The following is a 16165-nucleotide window of genomic DNA, read 5'->3' as shown; positions in this document are numbered from 1 at the left end:
CCCATAGTCCAAGTGGAGGCGTGGCTTGTCTGACCCTAAGTCTGTGCTTTACCTCAGGGTTCCCCCAGGGGCCCGCGGTCTCCATCCATTCAGTCTGCTCTTGCCAACCCTGTAGCCTGAAGGGCTTAAACAGCGTTTTATTGCTCCCGGTCTGGAGGCTGGGGAGGCCAAGATCATGGCATCAGCTGCAGGTTTGGCTTCTGGTGAGAACCTTCTCTCTGTTCAAACACAGCGTCTTCTCACTGAGTCTTCACATGGCGGAGGGGGTGAGGGAACCCAAAGAATGCCCAGAGGTGTGTGCAGGAAAGTCCCCTAAGCCCCACTGGGTTTATTTGCCAAATGATCTGCCGTGTCTCTGTTTACAGAGATTGTGAATGCCTGAAGTCCCTTTTCCCCACAACCAGCTAGGCCTTTCCAGATGCTTCTGGAGTCTTACAAATCATACACTTACATAATCCGGATAACAGTCCCATCCGTCATACCGCAGCTTGGACACCCGGTGCCAAGTAGCCTTTTGAGCTAAACCTTTTCTTCTTGGCAGCTTTTCCCCTTTGAAATCTGTCTTCTTCTCCTTTGTATCTGCCAGGAGTCTGCCTCCTCGGGTCATTCAGAACGCATCACGGTGGTCTAACCTCTGAGATCTCTGCCCCCTGCACCCTGGGGGTTACCCTTCACTGCCTGAGTTATGATTTGGCTGCAGATCTGCTCGGACTTAAAGTGTGTGAACCACTTGGTTCTGGCTCTGAGCCGTGCGTCTGGGTAAGCCTCAGAGGCTGCCTTCTTGGGATGCCGATGCCGCTGGCCCGCGGACAGCCCTTGGAGTATCGCGTGATCTAGGTCTTTCTGAATGTATTTCCATTCATGTTTTAGTAGGTGGCAACCGAAACCTAAGCAAGTTGGTATGGTCGATGTAGAATAGAGCAAGATTTTCAGCCCATTTATCCCAGCAGTTATCCTGTACCTTTCAACGAAGTCTAACGATTACTAGGCCTTGTTGGTGCTTTCCCACGTTATTCCCTTAGCTCGGATTTACTCAAGTCTGTAAGTCTCTGCCCCCCAGGCCTCCCCTGTGCCATACTTCCCCGGCTTTTACTTACGGTGTTGGTTTTTCAGATTCTCTTGTAAAACCTGACACTCCTCTTTTTGAATGTCAACACGATGGATTAGATTCATCCCTCAAGACAAGGGGGATCGCTGGGTATCTGTCACCCAGCATATGTATCGTCTCTCTCAGCTTGGAGGCTTCCGACTGACTTGACAGGCCTCTGTTTCTCTATCTCATTCCCCTGGAAACTTCGCATCCGTTCACTGGAGCTCTTCATCCTCCCTCTTGTTGACAAGAGTATTACAGGAGACCGTGATGGTCATCTTGCCGAAGCTCAGATACGTGACGTCTGCATCTGGGAATACTGGATGGTCTTCTCGTAGAGGCAGAACTCCCACTCACATCACAGACACTTCTTTTTAATTACGCTGGGGGCTTTTAAGATGGGTGTCGGCATTTACCGATCGCAGATTGCAATAGCTGTTTATCAGGGGAACCTCACTCTCTGGGATATTCTGGCGTAATTTTCTACAATGCATCGATCTCTCTCCCACTTCCATTTTCCCTTGTGATACAATTGCTGTGTGTCCCTGGAGGGTGTTAGGGCCTGTGAACAGCTGAAGAAACAGCCCTTACAGTTGTGTACCCCCAAAGAATGGTCTCTCAAGAGTCCCATCTTGATTGAAGCTGGGGAAGTTTTATGCCCCCCGGTGCCGTGACCGTCCATCCAGTTGGGTTGATGTCAACCCTGGCCCCTCTCCCCCTCCCCAGATTGATTTCCTGCTTCTCTCTGTGATGGTCTGCGTGGTGCCAGGCAGAGCCACGCTGCTTGTGTGTCCGAACATTCCTGGGAAGGAGATGCTGTCAGTCAGCTCCATCTTACAGATGAGGAAATGCGTAGCCTGAGAGGAGGCAGACTCTTACCAGCCGTCTGTCACCGCTGCAATCAGCATGTGACGGAAGTGTGAGGACCGTCTCTGAGATCAGCTGGATGGTTGATCTCTGCGGACACTGGGAAGTGGCGCACGGTGTGCTCTTCCCTTCACCTGCCTGATTTTTTTTTTTTTCATGTACCTCTTTGTTGACTCCGTACCGCTGAGGCCCTTCTTTGCTAGGTGCTGGGCATCTGGTGGCTTCGGAGATGGATGCGGCCCCTTTCTCTTCTGTGGGTGAAGCATGACCCAGATCCCACGCCTTTGTAATGAGAGTTTCTTTAAAAAAAAAAAAAAAAAAAAAAAAAAAAAAAGATTTATTTTAGAGAGGTTGGGGCAGAGGGAGAAGGAGAATCCCGAGCAAACTCCATGCTGAGTGCAGAGCCCGGCACGGGGCTTGATCCCACCTGATCCTGAGATCAGGACCTGAGCCGAAATCAAGAGTTGGACGCCCAACCGACTGAGCCACCTGGGCGCCCCTCTGATGAGAGCTTTGAGAGAGACTTACATTTTCGCTCTCTTGCCCTTTGTTGCCAGGTCTACATCCGGATAAAAGACGACGAGTGGACCGTGTACCGGCGGTACACAGAGTTCAGGGGTTGGCACCACGAGTTACAGAGCAAGTACCCGCAAGTGAGGGGCTACAACTTCCCACCCAAAAAGGCCATTGGAAACAAGGTACTGTCACCACGGGGAATGGGGCAGCTCATGCGCCAGGGCCTGATTTACACACACGTGCTTCTGTAGACCTGTGACTCAGAAGTTGGCTACCACAAGAAAAAATAGGGACAAAGAAAGCAGTCTTAATCCCCTCACTCAAAGACAAGCACGTTGTGTTTTGTTTGGCCGTGTCCTCTTAATTCTCTAGGGCGGGGGTCGCCAAGCATGTCCTGTTAAAGGGCCAGAGAGGAGTTATTTTTGGCTTTTGTGGACCCTACCTCCTTAGCTGAAAATACCCGGCTGTGCCCTTAGAGTGTGGAAGCAGCCACAGACGGTGTGGGCGCAGGTGGGCGTGGCTGTGTGCCAATAAAACTTTATTCATAAGAATAGGTGGCGGCTCGATTGGGCTGATGTTTCATGGTTTGCTGACCCCTGTTCTGGACCAAGGAGGTATTTTCCAGCTTTTGTCTGTAAATTGTCCTGATGCTTATCTGGACTCATGAATATGCGGGGTTATTTCCCAATAAAGCTTTCTCAGAGGACCTTATTTTTGATACACCATTACTTCCCTTAGGAAGGTGAAGAATTGATGGTGGTGTAATTTGTTTCCAGAGAGTCCCGCAGGCACCTGGAGAAGGGAGGTGCTAGCCCTCTACAAGTGGTTGATGAGTGCTCGTTCCTCCAAAATGTGTTTGGCAGCTTTCTGTATCACGGTACCGAGGGCTGGAGCCCAGGGCCCTGGAGGACAGGCCTGGGCCTGGTGCGGAGACTCACTGTGTGCGTAAGCCCGCGGGCACCATTTTGTCATCCCTCACAGTTACCCCTCTTGGCTGCACTAGGAATCATGTGGGACGCTTTAAAAGCTTCTGAGATCTGTAGTGCCCCCCATTGCTGTTAGGATTTAAGGTCTGCAGTGAGGCAGGGGCCCTGAGGAGTCGCAGACATCTCCGGGGGTTCCAGCATGCACCCCAGCTGGAGAACCCCTGGCTTTGAGCCCGGGACCAGGCGGTGACAGGTGCACAATTCCACTATATTAACGAGCTCAGCAGGGACAGTTTGGCCAGAGGAGGTAAGGTCTTGACGCTGCCGAGGACCGGTGAGAAGCTGGGCCTTGTTGTAAGGGGAATCTCTGTACTACCACGCTTTGCAGAGTGTGGGCCCTGACCAGCAGTAGCAGCATCATTAGCAATGCTGATTTTTAGGCCCTGCCCCAGACCTACTGAAATACAAGCTCTAGGGCTAGTGGCCCAGAAATCTGGGTTTCGGTCTGTGTGGTGCTGGTGCCCAAGCAAGCATGAGGGTCAGGGTGCTCCCACGTTGACGGAGCTGTGTGGCAGCTTCCACATGTGATGCATTTCCTAGATTTTCGAAAGAGGCACCTTGCTACGGTCTCCTTGGATCTTTATTGCCAAAAACCAGACCAAGAGTTTCCATAACCGCTCCCAACACTTGGCAGTTCCCCAGGGAAAATTCTCACTGACTGTTCTGTTTACATGTTCATGGATTTCTGGGCTCAAACCAGATTAGAAACCTGATTGTGTCAGGGTCTGCTAGATCTTAATTTCAACAGTTAGAAAGCAGGTTTGTCTGAGGCCTAGGATAAATGTGTCATGCCATTTTGTTTCCTGCAGATAAGTAGAGTTCAGCCCATAAAAACAGACGGCTAAGAAATTCTACACTTGTTCGTAGCAGGGAGGACAATAATTCTTACGAAAAGAGGGAAAATTATATACTGATTTAATCTAATGACTTGCGAGCTCATACAAATCTTGGGACCCATCCAGAATGTCTTAAAATGTCATAAAACAAAACTCTGCCTAAGCAACGTATTACCGTTATAAGATGCTCTCATTTTCAGAAAGCATTATACTGAAGCAGCCTTTCCGTGACACCTTCTCAGGGGAACGCGGCCTGTCTCTATCTCACTAAAGGAGATAGTACAGGGCTGAGCTGGGAATATTCTGGTGGTGAGACCTCTTGTGTTTTTGCCTCTAGTGGCTGCCGTACGGCAGTGGCAGCCACGGAGTGGCCTAAAACTCAACTTTTGTTATCTTGCCATTCATGGAGGTTGGAAGTCGAGAATCCATCTCATTGGGCTGAAACTCGCAGGGTGTTGGGAAGGGCCTCCTTCTTTCTGGAGCCTCCCGAGGGGAATCCCTTCCTCTTCCAGCTTCTAGAGGCTGCTCTCATTCGTTAGCTTGTGGCCTCCTGTGCCTTCCAAGCCAACAACCACGTGACTCTGGCCTCGCCTTTTGTCACAGAGCCCCCTCTCCTTGTGTGACTCTCCCTTTTCTAAGGACCCTGGCGATGACGGTGGGTCCACCGAGATAAGCCCCAGTAACCTGCTAGCTCAGTATCCCTAACACATCCGCAGAGTCCTTTGGGCACGTGAGGTGAGATACTTTCAGGTTCTGGCCTTGGGCGTCTTTAGTGGCCACACATTGCCACGTGCTCTCTCTGCAGACCAAAGCAACTCTCTCCCCACCTGGGATGTCGAGGCAAGCCATAGAGTTACTGTAAACTTACTGAAGACAAACCTCCCCCACTGCCACCATCTAAGAGCAGGGACTGCGCTGACTTTCCCCTCTGGAGTGGCCTGTCCCCAGCCCTGCTTCTCCTTCTCCCATCCTTATCCGTCCTGGGACTGACTCTCAGCAGCAGTGGGCCTTTGCCCTGTGAAATCCATGTCAAAAGGGCACTGTGTGTGTTCCCCCTGCCACCCGCCTGCCCCATACCATTTGTGGATATGGGAGCTTGGTAATCAAAGGTACGGACTTGGTGGGTGTGGCCCAGTGATGGCCGCCTTGTACAGATGCGCTGGCTAGCTGGTTCTTTACCAGATTGGGGTCCTACTCCCCATGGTTAGGAGTGGACCTGATGGTTTCCTCTGTGGCTCAGGGACCCGACAGCTCATGAGCAGTGCTGGGGCCTCTGTCTCTTGTCTAGCCTGCGCGGCCGTTTGCCTTTGAATTGGCTGCTTGGCGATGACCGTGCTTTGATGCCCTCTCTCCCTGCACATTTGGCTGACTGAGACGTACCCGTTTCCCTTAAGTACACTTTGGCTGCTGCCCAGGACAGATCTGAGGGTTTATCTGATTTTCAAGGGCAGATTAGTCAGCGTACAGGACTGCAACATCCAGCAAAGGCTCCTGATGAAGTCTGTTCAGAGTCAAAGCCCGCACTGGCCCCAGCTGAGCCTATGGTCTCAAGGTACCTGCCCTGATAGCCCGAGGGCATGTTTTCTAGCGAGTTTTCATTCTAAATCGGTCCAAAAAAGTCAACTGTGTCCTCATCTTTTCCTTGATTGGGTCACTTCAAGAATGTCTCACTTGCCACTTGTACCATTAACGTACACAGACATGACTTCTTTGTATGGATTGAGTTCTATCCATACAGAGTTACAACCTTGCTACCATAAACCTTGGACCCATTAAGTGATTCAGTCCAGACTCCACAGAGCTGGATAATATTCAAGGAAATACTAAGCAGAGTTTAGTTTTTTCATGTTTGCCATGTGAGTATCTTTCTAACCTGAATTTCTAGGTATTTCCCTAACACTGCCACCATGGTACTGTTCAGCTCTCGTGACTCCCATAGGGGTGGCACGCGTCTTGAGCCACATTTCTGAGTGGGGTGAGGATAATAGGAGGGGAGAGTTATACCAGTTCAAGACCAGTATGCCAGGTCCTGTGGGTCTCCTTTCTTAGAGAGTCCCAGTTCAGGTGCTTACCACCACCCCAACGCCAGCCTGGTCCTTCCTGGTGTGGGCATCCGCACCTTTCTGCTCTTGCCTGCCTATCCCTCCACTCCCACGCCGTGGCCACGGTGAGGTTTGTGTGACACAGACATGGTTAAAACCCGGCAGCTGCAGCCCTGGCGGTCAAGAGTCTTCGTGACCTTGGCGATGTCCCCGCATCTGTCCCACACGTCTCTCCTGCTTTATCTCCTGCCCCGCCCTCCTCCTATACACCCAGTCACACCGACCTCTGAGACTTCCATGCTCTTCTCACTCTCTGGCCTTTGCACCTGCTATTCCCCCTGCTGGACTGGCTTCTCCCCCTTCTCTGCATGGACGGCCCCTGTGGTTCATTAGATCTCAGCTCGGACTCCGCCCCCCCGGGGCCATCTTTCCAGACCGTCCTCATTAGTGCTGCCCCTTTAGTCACCCTCTGACCCACGACCCATTAGTCTGCTTTAATTGTCTCCTGGCACGTACCATCCATCCAAGTGATGGGCTTGTGACCTTGAGTAGTGTTGTGTCTGCCCTGGAAGTGGAAGCTGAGGACAGCAGGGCCTTGGTCTGCTCACTGCTCTCCCCAGCTCCCGGGATGGCACCTGGTGCCCCAGAGAGACTCGTGGTCTGAGTTAAGGAATAAGTGAACAGGCATTAAGTGGAAAAATTTCCCCACTCTTCTCTTTTCCACGTCACTGGGTCTCGGTGCAAATTCAAAAAAAACCTGTATTCCCAAAGTAGGTAGAATAATTTCAAGGGTGACTTGGCAGGTTGCTCTCACCCCACTTGGAGCAAATGTGGTTTTTTCCGCAGAGCGGGCCAGAAGCTGGCAGGCCTTTGCAGACCAGAGAGGTGGCTCTCTAACAACTTGGGGGAGTTGCCCAGCAAGCTCCCCCTACAAATGGACTTCACCAGCATGAGGGCTTGGGAAAAAAGACTCGTGTTTGGTGATTCTGCTCCAAGTCTGCACGACTGCTCGGTGAGAAATAGATTTGAGAGGCTGTCATTTCTTCTCAGGATAATGGAGTCAGTCTCTGAAAGTTCATTTGGCATTAAGGCAAGGCAAATCACTTTCCCCGGAGCCGTAGATAATTCAACTTGTTGGAGAAATTATGCATTAAAATCCTCATTAAAAACACGTACACCAGCATGTGCTGGTGGAACCGAGCGGGGCTCACCGAGCGGGGCTCACCGAGCCACTGAACGCACCTTTGCAGCTCGAGAGACACAGACTTTCATGCTACCCTGGGGGAAGCGGGCCCCCAGCAGGAGGGCCTTGCAGTCATGGGAACCAGTGGGGATTTGGAAGAACGTCGAAGCTGCTGACTTTTCTCCATTTAGAAACACTTCTGGAAGGTAGGGATGTCGTGTCAGGTGTCGGGGGACTGCGATGTGTAAAGTAAGGTCTCAGTCTTCCCAAAGTTCATGGCCTCCTGGGGCCAAAGACCAGTAAATGGGTTCTCGTGGAAGAGTCCTGTGATGGAGGGGAGGAGGATCCCTCGTGCGCTCTGGAGGGGGTGGTGAGCGGGGCTGCCTTCTGCACGGGCAAGGTACTCAACAGGCCAGCAAGACCCTGGCGATGTCTTCCAGGTGGGAAAGCAGGGTCAGTTCAGGGGCTAACCTTTCCTTCTCTGGACGCTGTGTCAGCTTTGCGCTGCTGCCAGCAGAAATTACTGCAAACCTGGCAGCCCTAAGCAGTACACACTATATTACAGTTGAGGAGGCCAGAGGTTGACATGGGTGTCACTGGCTTGAGGTCACGGTGTCAAGGGCTGCGTTTCTTTCTCGAGGCTCTCAGGGAGAATCCCTTCCCTTGCCTTTTGCAGCTTCGAGAGGCTTCGCACCTACATCCCTTGGCTCTTCCTCTCTCCAGTGCTGCGACTCTGTGGCCATCCTTGCGTCGTGGGGAGAGGTTCTCCACTTAGAAGGCGTGGGATTAGCCTAGCCACACTACACCAAGCGTGCCGGATCTCACTGGAAGATGTGGGATTAGACTGGGCATGTCTGGGTAACCCAGGGTAATCTCCCCGTCGGGGACCCTTCACTGAGTCACCTTTGCAGAGTCCCCTTTGCCCTGTGCCATAGCTCATTCACAGGGATTAGGGTGCGGAAAGGGGAGGGATGTTTCTGCCCACTTCACGCTTCTCTTTCCTTGCCTGGGGAATGGGAGCGGTGAGTATTACTTTACCGACAGGGAGAGGGAGGCGCAGGGAGGTGAAGTGACTTGCCAACTCTGAGAATCAAACCCAGAAAGGAAAAGGCTCCTCCTGCTTCACTAGCTGTATGACCTTGGGCACGTTACTTCATCTCTCCCGGCCTCAGTTTCTCCCCTCCCTACCACTTCCTCTAGTGGCATTGTGAGGGCTTGCGGTAACCTTGGCAGAGTACTCGTGGCAGTGCCCGCACAGGGTAAGAGCTGGGGGCGTGTTTGTGGAAGGGGTGCACAGGCTGGCAGTAAGGCAGAGCTGGCCGACAGAAGCGGGTCGTCGGCCCCAAGGATGCCGTGGGCAAGGCTGACACGGGGGCCCGTCCAGAGCCCTCACCTCCCGCACCTCCATGTACAGTCTCACCGGCCATCGCGTGCTGGGTGCATGCGCTGCGGGGCCTCAGTATTCGGTCCCGTACCATGGGACTCCTGTCCAGTCCCATCCCAGATGCCTTCAAGATGAGGAAGCCGGGTGCAGAGGCTGGGAGCATCCTGCCCGAGGTCCTGTAGCTGCTGTCAGGAACGGAGTCGGACGCCTGCTAACGAAGCCCCACAAAGCGGCGCCCAGCTCTGGGAGGTGGTGATGCACGAGGCACACATGACGACGGCTCTCTCTGGGGAGACGGAAGACAGCAGGAGACTCTGCCGCAAGTTCCGTCCTGGGGCAGAGGATCCAGAAGGCACTGCAGATTTGGGAGAAAACAGAAGCTCCAGCCCACTGAAGCCCTAACCTCACCCTTGCTTCTCATTTGACACTCTGCCAAGCACTGTGTAAACAGTCGTGGTACTTACTGCGTTAAGCGAGAAGAAGAGGGAAACTATACTCATTATACATCACACATTCGTGTATCTCTTTAATACAGTCAGAGCCCCTAAAGATCTTTTCCAGGAGAGCTGTTGTTGAAGTCGTCTTGCCGGAGAAGCCATCTCAGGAGAGGAACCTCGGAGAGCCGTGGACTTGGACATACATACATATGCAAACATGTCTGTGTATTTAATGAGGGGGGCTTCCTTGGGAGTACTACTTTGAAATATCAGATTAAAATCCAGTAGCAAAATCAAGGTCATTTCATGAACAAATAATCCAGAGCCGGCAACGAGAAGTGTATTTTCTCTCTGTTCCCATCCTGCATGTTCTCTGCAGGTAACGCGTGAAGAAGTTGAATCCAAGTTAATCAATTTAGTGATTGGAGCCAGATCTTGTAGATGCCACTGCCTCCAGGAAGCCCTCCAGAGTGTTAGCTGTCCCTCCGGAGGCTGCCTAATGGCAGCCTCCTTCTCTCTCCCCACCAACCCCCGTGGAATTAGAGCAGCACCCGGCCTAGGGAGTCTTTGTCTTTCCAGCATCTCAGGCAGTGCCTGGTGCACAGTGGGTGCTGAGTGAAACGTGTTTGATGAACACCAGAACTCACGCCGCCTAGAAGCTGCAGGGCAATGCCCGAGTTGTACAGTTCCCAGTTCCCTTTCTCGCCCCCCCCCCCCGCCCCCTTCTCACATACCTGTCTCTCTGGTCATTGTTCAGAGGAAGAGTGACACAGCACAGCAAATATTTGCATGAGACTCTGAAGAAACTTCCCATTCACCGTGCCTGGTGACAAAGATGAGTTATCCGACCCATGGGGAGCCTGGCCTTCCCCGTTCACCAGCCGGACGGGGCGGGCTCCCTGTCCTTTGCCGGTCTCAGGCTGAGCGCCAGGCCTGCCTCCAGCGCCGCAGCGGGGAACCCACTGGTTTGGAAACTGACACGAATTACAAGACCCTTGACTCTCTGCTGGGCATTAAGTGTTGTCCAAACTATTTCTGGGGCTGTTATGTTACTCGTATGTCATTATTTAATCCCTCTTTCTAGCTCTGAAGGCCTTCTGATTATACTTAACCCCACGTTACATCTGTTATTTCCCTCACATTTTTGGACAACTGATTAAAATCGCAACCTAGAAGAGTACTTGTCAGCTCTTACTCTCTTCTTGAATAATTGAGAATAATTGCTACCTCCCCTTCACTGCTGCCATTAACATGCGACAACTCTGTATTACGGTCTTGATTCATCTTCCGCAAGCTAGAGCAAACCTTTTTAATTTTTCAAGTTGCCGCCATGGGTCTGCAGGGTTCCAGAATCCCTTGTGTGTGGAGGAAGCAGTCCCCTTCCCCTTGACTTCCTCCCAAGCCGTTTGCATTTTTAGGAGGCCCCCAGCACAGAGGTCGGGCGTTTGGGCTTTGGCATTGCACCGGCCTCAGTTGGGACCCTGTCTCTGGTACACACCGACCGCGTGACCTCTGCATGTCATCCTGCCCCCGTGATGCTCTGTTGTCACAGCTGTCACGTGGCTTGAGGGTGCTTGCATCCTGGGATCTCGTGATAATCCACCCGGCGCATCCTAAACCCTCAACTGCTGGCTTTAAAAAAAAAAAAAAAAGTCTGCAGAGAAGGCTCTTCAATTTGGTTTCCATTCTCTTGTAACTTGTGATAACTCAGGCGTGGGCATTCTTTCCTCCCCTCTCCTTCCTCCCCTCTTCATTCTTCTTGATATGGCTCGGTTTTCTTTCTTTGCCTTTGTTTTCTTACCTTTTTTTTGTTATTTCAAAAATTGCATTATAACTGCCTCTATCTTCCGTGAACAGCACGGTGGATTTGCACAGAAGGAGCGCACCTGTGTGAACAGCACAGACAGCAGGAAATAAATCACTGGCAGGGCTCCCAGCTTCCGTCTGTAACTCTCCCCACCAGGGGGGCCGTCCTCCTATCCGATCCTTGAATTAGTTTTGCCCATGATAGGACTTGATGAAAACGAGATCATAGAGCATGGACTCCTTTTTGTCTGGCTTCTTTTTCTCGGTGTTTCATCTGTGAGATTCAGCCACATCGTTCCAAGTAGCAGAGGGTTCGGGCCTTTCTCGTTGCTGTGTAGTATTCCATCATAGGGATCCATCGCAGTGTATCTTTTCCACGGATGGGTGTTGGGCGGCTTCCGGTATGGCTCAGTTACACATACCACTGTAGTGGATGTCCTCTCCTGGATGTCCTCGCTGGCTTCTGTGGATCTGTCGGCGGGAACGGAATTGCTGGGTCCCAGGGCTCCTGTTTGTCCTCTGTGTCTCCAGGCTGTGCTCCGATGAAGGTAGCTGCCGCCTCATGGGGCCTGCTTGCCTTCTTTCCCAGCTGCTGCCAAATTGCTCTGGAAGGGGGTGGCCCCAGTTGTTCCCTCCCAACCACGTGCACGAGGGATTGTACAGTCTCAGCAACATTTGGCATCACCAGACTTACAACCTCCTTATATTTTGCTAACACGACATGTACAGAGTGTCCACTCATGGCTTTCACTCCCATTGGCCTGATTACAGACAAGGTTGATGATGGGTTTATGTCTTGTGGCCCCTCTTCCCTTTCCTGCCTGTCCGTACTATGTGGGCTTCATTCCTCTGGAGATTTTCTTTCCTGAGTTTTAGGATCTTGTTACATTTTCCTGATGCTAACCTTTGTGCATTGCTTTAAAAAGATGTAACTCTCGCTGCCTCCTCCAAGAAGCCCCTCTTGCTGCCTGCCTCTCCTTCCATGTGCTGCTTCTTCCCTTCACAGTCCCCCCAAGGCTTCAGCACATACACTAAGTGCTGGCTTTCCTCGCTGGACCGATTTTGCGGAGCAGCAAAACCCCTTGTCATATGCCACACAGCAAGACACTGGCATGGCGTCCTGGATCCACGATGGCCCCATCCATGGTTATTTCCGTGAGAGAACACTAGGCCCTAGCTTGTGTTCCTCAACATGGCCCCACATTCCCCCCACGCCAGGGCTCCTCTCGCTGAGCTGGGGCCCCGAGAGCTTTGAGCCCTGCTCCTGAGAGCTGCTCATCCCTGCCAGTTACCAACTACATTAAGCTTAGCTGCCCCCTTGGAACTTTGTCGCTGTTTAATTTCTCAGCTCTGCTGCCTTTGGAGGGAAAGGGAAGTTCTTTTTTGTAATGAGTTTAGAAGCTTTTTTGAGTTAAGTGCCTGATCTCATAAGCTCATGAAAATGGAACTGTTTTGTATTATAAAGGAGCCCTTGATACTGGCTTTTAGCTCTCCCTGGCGAGCTGGGCAGCCTTCTTCCTAGCAGCAGGAAATAAACAAGCCCTTCTTCCCATCAGCACTGCCATCTTACTAAGAATAGCGGCTGTTCATTGAGTGCTAACTACATGCCAGGCGAGGTGCCAAGGACTTTGCCTGCGTGCTCATTTCGTCCCCCAGCATCCTGGTGGCCGAGGAGTTATTATCCCTTTCTCACCTCCTGCCGCTGTGCCCGTCCCCGTCTTAGATCGCGAACCCTCGAGCTCCTTCTTGCCTGCCGGCTTTGCTTACACAGTTCCTTCTGGAATGCTGCGCCCTCCCACCGTCCCACGGCAGGGTCTTTCCCCTCTGGCCAGCCTCAGCTTCAGTTCTGCCTCCTCAGAGAACCTTTTCCCCACTACCCACATCAGCGCTCCACCCTTCCCCGCCAGCCCCCCATTCTGAGCTTTCCTGGCCCCTTCGTGGTATCCGCTGTAGTTGTTTGTTGAAGCGTGTCGGGGGAGGGGGTGGGGAGCCACTGAAGGATTCAAGCACAAATGACAAGCTCTGTGTTCTGGAGACCTTACTGCCGTGTGGAAGATGGCTTGATAGGGGGTAAGTAGGGAGACCCTTGCCAGAGCATGCGTGGACTATCTGTACCTGGGTCAACAGGTTTGGGTTAGCGCAGTGCCATCCAGTCCTGTGAGAGCATCATTAGCAGACCTGGCGAAGTGGGCTCTGACCAGAGACAGCGTCTTGCAGAAAAGACAGACATATATATAGGGAACTGCTCTCTTTGGTGTCGTGGTCCTGTAATCCCGCCGTGGGCAAGGCCCCATCCCCAAAGTGGTCAGCAGGCAGTCCACAGGTCACGGGCCGCCTGAGATGAGATAGGTGTTTGGCGATGATGACAGTCACAGTGACGGCAATGTAATAAAGCCCTGCCTGCAACTTGGAGTCCACATGCTCCCCAGCAAGGGGAGCCTGGTCTCTCCCTTTGTCTCGGATTTCCTTGTGGCAACCGCTGACAGCAGCCAGCTGGAGGCTGGCCCTTACGTGGGGCCCGTGAGCCCCAGGTCACCGGCCTACCTTGCTTCTCTCATTTCCTAGCTCCTGAAGGCTTTTGAATATGTCACCCCTGAAGCTGAGGGTAGACTCCCTGGAGGGGATGATTTTTCATGTGAGCTTTGAAGAAATAAGTAGAGAAGAAAGGGAAGCATGTTCCAGTTAGGAGACAAACACCGGCAGAGGAGCAGAAGCATGAGAAGTTAATGGGTTCAGGTGTGTTGGATTCTTTGTGTCCCGGTGCTCCAGCCCATTACCGAGGCAGCATCAGGGTCCAACAATGACTTTGGCCTTGGTTGAGGTCAAGGTGAGCGAGGTGCAACAGTAGTTGGATCCTGGGTCATGTGCTTTCTCAACACCTTGGACCTGCCCCTTCATGTTACCTCTAGGATATCCAGCTTTGGAGAACTGAAAAACGAGCATTCAGGGGAGTAGAGCATACTGGCAATGGTCAAGAACCTGAGGAGTATGAGTTCTTATGAGAAAGGCCCTTAAAGTATAATGAGGTACATGGAAAATTTCTTTAAATCCCAGATAAATGTTCTTTTCCAGATAGATGTAACTATTACTTTTTTAAAATTTCACAAATCCCTTTGGGTATTTATGATACAAGAAGTCTTGGGACTGCTGAGGCAAATGAGATGTGAGATGTTCCTTGCTCTCAGGGAATGCACAATCTAGTAGGGCATCTGGCAGATCACCCCATCCCTCAGGTGGTTGAGGAAGGTTGAATCAGGATTCTGTAAGAGCACAGGGAGGAGTATATCATCTAGGACGATATACTCCTACATATTTTAAAAACCAGAATCCAATTATTTTTACTTTTAAAAAAGAACTAACTGGCTTGTATAACTGAGAAGTTTAAATCTGACTTCAGGAGTGGCTGTATCCAGGAGTTCAGTGACATCCTAAGATGTCATTATCTCAGGCAGTCTCTTTATCCTTTGCTCGCTTACTCGCTTGCTTCTTATTTGCCTGCCTGTCATTTTTCTTTCCACTTAGTGTTTTTCCTGAGCTGGCTGCGTTCTCAGAGGTGGATCAAGGGGTAGAATCAGTCCCATCACAACCTCATGGTCTGAGAATGGGAAAGGTTGATTGCTCCGGGGAGGATAGTGCTGTCACCATCAGAAAGGAGAACGGGGTGCTGAGTAGGAGAAACAAGGGGAGCCAGCCTGGGGTGTGGCGAGGGGGAGAAGGGAAGGAGAGACACCGGAGAAACCTGAGGAGGGAGGTAACACCTGAACTGAGGGCAGAGCTGGATCCAAGCTCTTGTGTGAGACGGGGAATTCTAGGCAAAGGAGACAGCCCTTTGGGGGCCAGAGTTTGTGGAGCAGCTCTACCTCCTCAGGCCCATGATGCCTCCTGAGAAACCATAGGCCCTGCATGCTGTGGGCGCATGTGGCACAGTGTGTGGCCTGTGAGGGACGCGCTCAGAAGAGCCAGGTAGGGACAGTTACCTCTCTTGCCAGGCTGAGGAGTTCAGATTCTCATTCCAAAAGAAAGTTACTTGGTTTTTTGTTTGTTTGTTTTTAAAAAAATCGTTTTGCCATTTTTTAAAATTAGCCCACTGGGGAAGGAGTATGGAGGATAAATACCAGTAGGAGAGACTGGCCCCCAGGGCTACACACATACCAGAGGGACGTCATTCACTCTGTCATCCATTCATCCCGCAAGTGTTCCTTGAACGCCTCCTGTGTACCAGCCACTGAGCAGACAGCAGGGAGCTAAGTGGGTCAGGTCCTGTTTGCATAGCGCTCCCAGTCTGTGGCTGTGGTGGGTGGCTGGTGGAGCAGACGATGTGCACGTAAGCAGCCAGCCAGCCAATTTCTAACAGTGTCGACTAATGTAAACTAGGGAAGAGAGTTGACTCGAGATCTGTCCTGGATGGATTACCCCAATCACAGGAGGTTTCAGCTTATGAGGTGAAATTAAGAAAAAAAAAAAATTTTTTTTTTCTCCATGCCACCAACCAAAAGTAAAAGTATTCAGCTCCCTTTGAAAGACATGGGTAAAGACAGAGAGGTGGTGGGTTTTCAGTGCCATGAACCATCATTTGCGCTTGACCTTCTGCCACTTGATGTTCGAAAGTGGCTTTGTGTGCTGGATAATGGATCTGTAGTTGGTTTTGGACAGGTGCATAAATCTTTGAGGGAAGTTAGAAAAATGGGCCAGCCAGGCGGACCTGGCATTCGGCTTCATCTTCATTTCCACCTTTAACTTCTCCCCCACCCTCTCCCTCTGTTCTCTCCTGCCTCCCATGGCAGGAAATCCCCACAAGAAGCACAAACCGCACTCTGGCATAAGCATTTTTCAAACTAGAGCAACAAATAAGAATGGTTTTGCTATCTGGGGCCTTCCCCTCAGTAATACCATTAGTGTTCAAGCAGGTCTGGAGAGCCGTAAATCAGGCCTTTCACCATCCGCTTCAGGGACTCTGCCAGATGCCTCAGACGCATTGATTTTGGAAATAATTGGACATAACTATTTTCCCTTTGACA

At 51.5% G+C, this 16165-nt stretch overlaps 1 protein-coding gene across 4 annotated transcripts in view; it reads left to right on the top strand.

Annotated features, from left to right (window-relative positions):
• The window catches only part of SNX29 (sorting nexin 29), a 477185-nt gene that overhangs the window by 393745 nt on the left and 67275 nt on the right, over window positions 1–16165 (top strand). For all 4 annotated transcript variants that reach the window (XM_032328137.1, XM_032328140.1, XM_032328139.1 and 1 more), the window contains exon 19: window positions 2515–2655. In XM_032328137.1, coding sequence (XP_032184028.1) covers window positions 2515–2655 — 141 coding nt within the window. The remainder of the gene's footprint in view (window positions 1–2514; window positions 2656–16165) is intronic.

This window comes from Mustela erminea, chromosome 20, assembly GCF_009829155.1.
Source record: "Mustela erminea isolate mMusErm1 chromosome 20, mMusErm1.Pri, whole genome shotgun sequence".
Taxonomy (NCBI): Eukaryota; Metazoa; Chordata; class Mammalia; order Carnivora; family Mustelidae; genus Mustela; species Mustela erminea.
The sequence above is the reverse complement of the archived record's forward strand: the minus strand, read 5'-3'. Positions and strand labels throughout refer to the sequence as shown.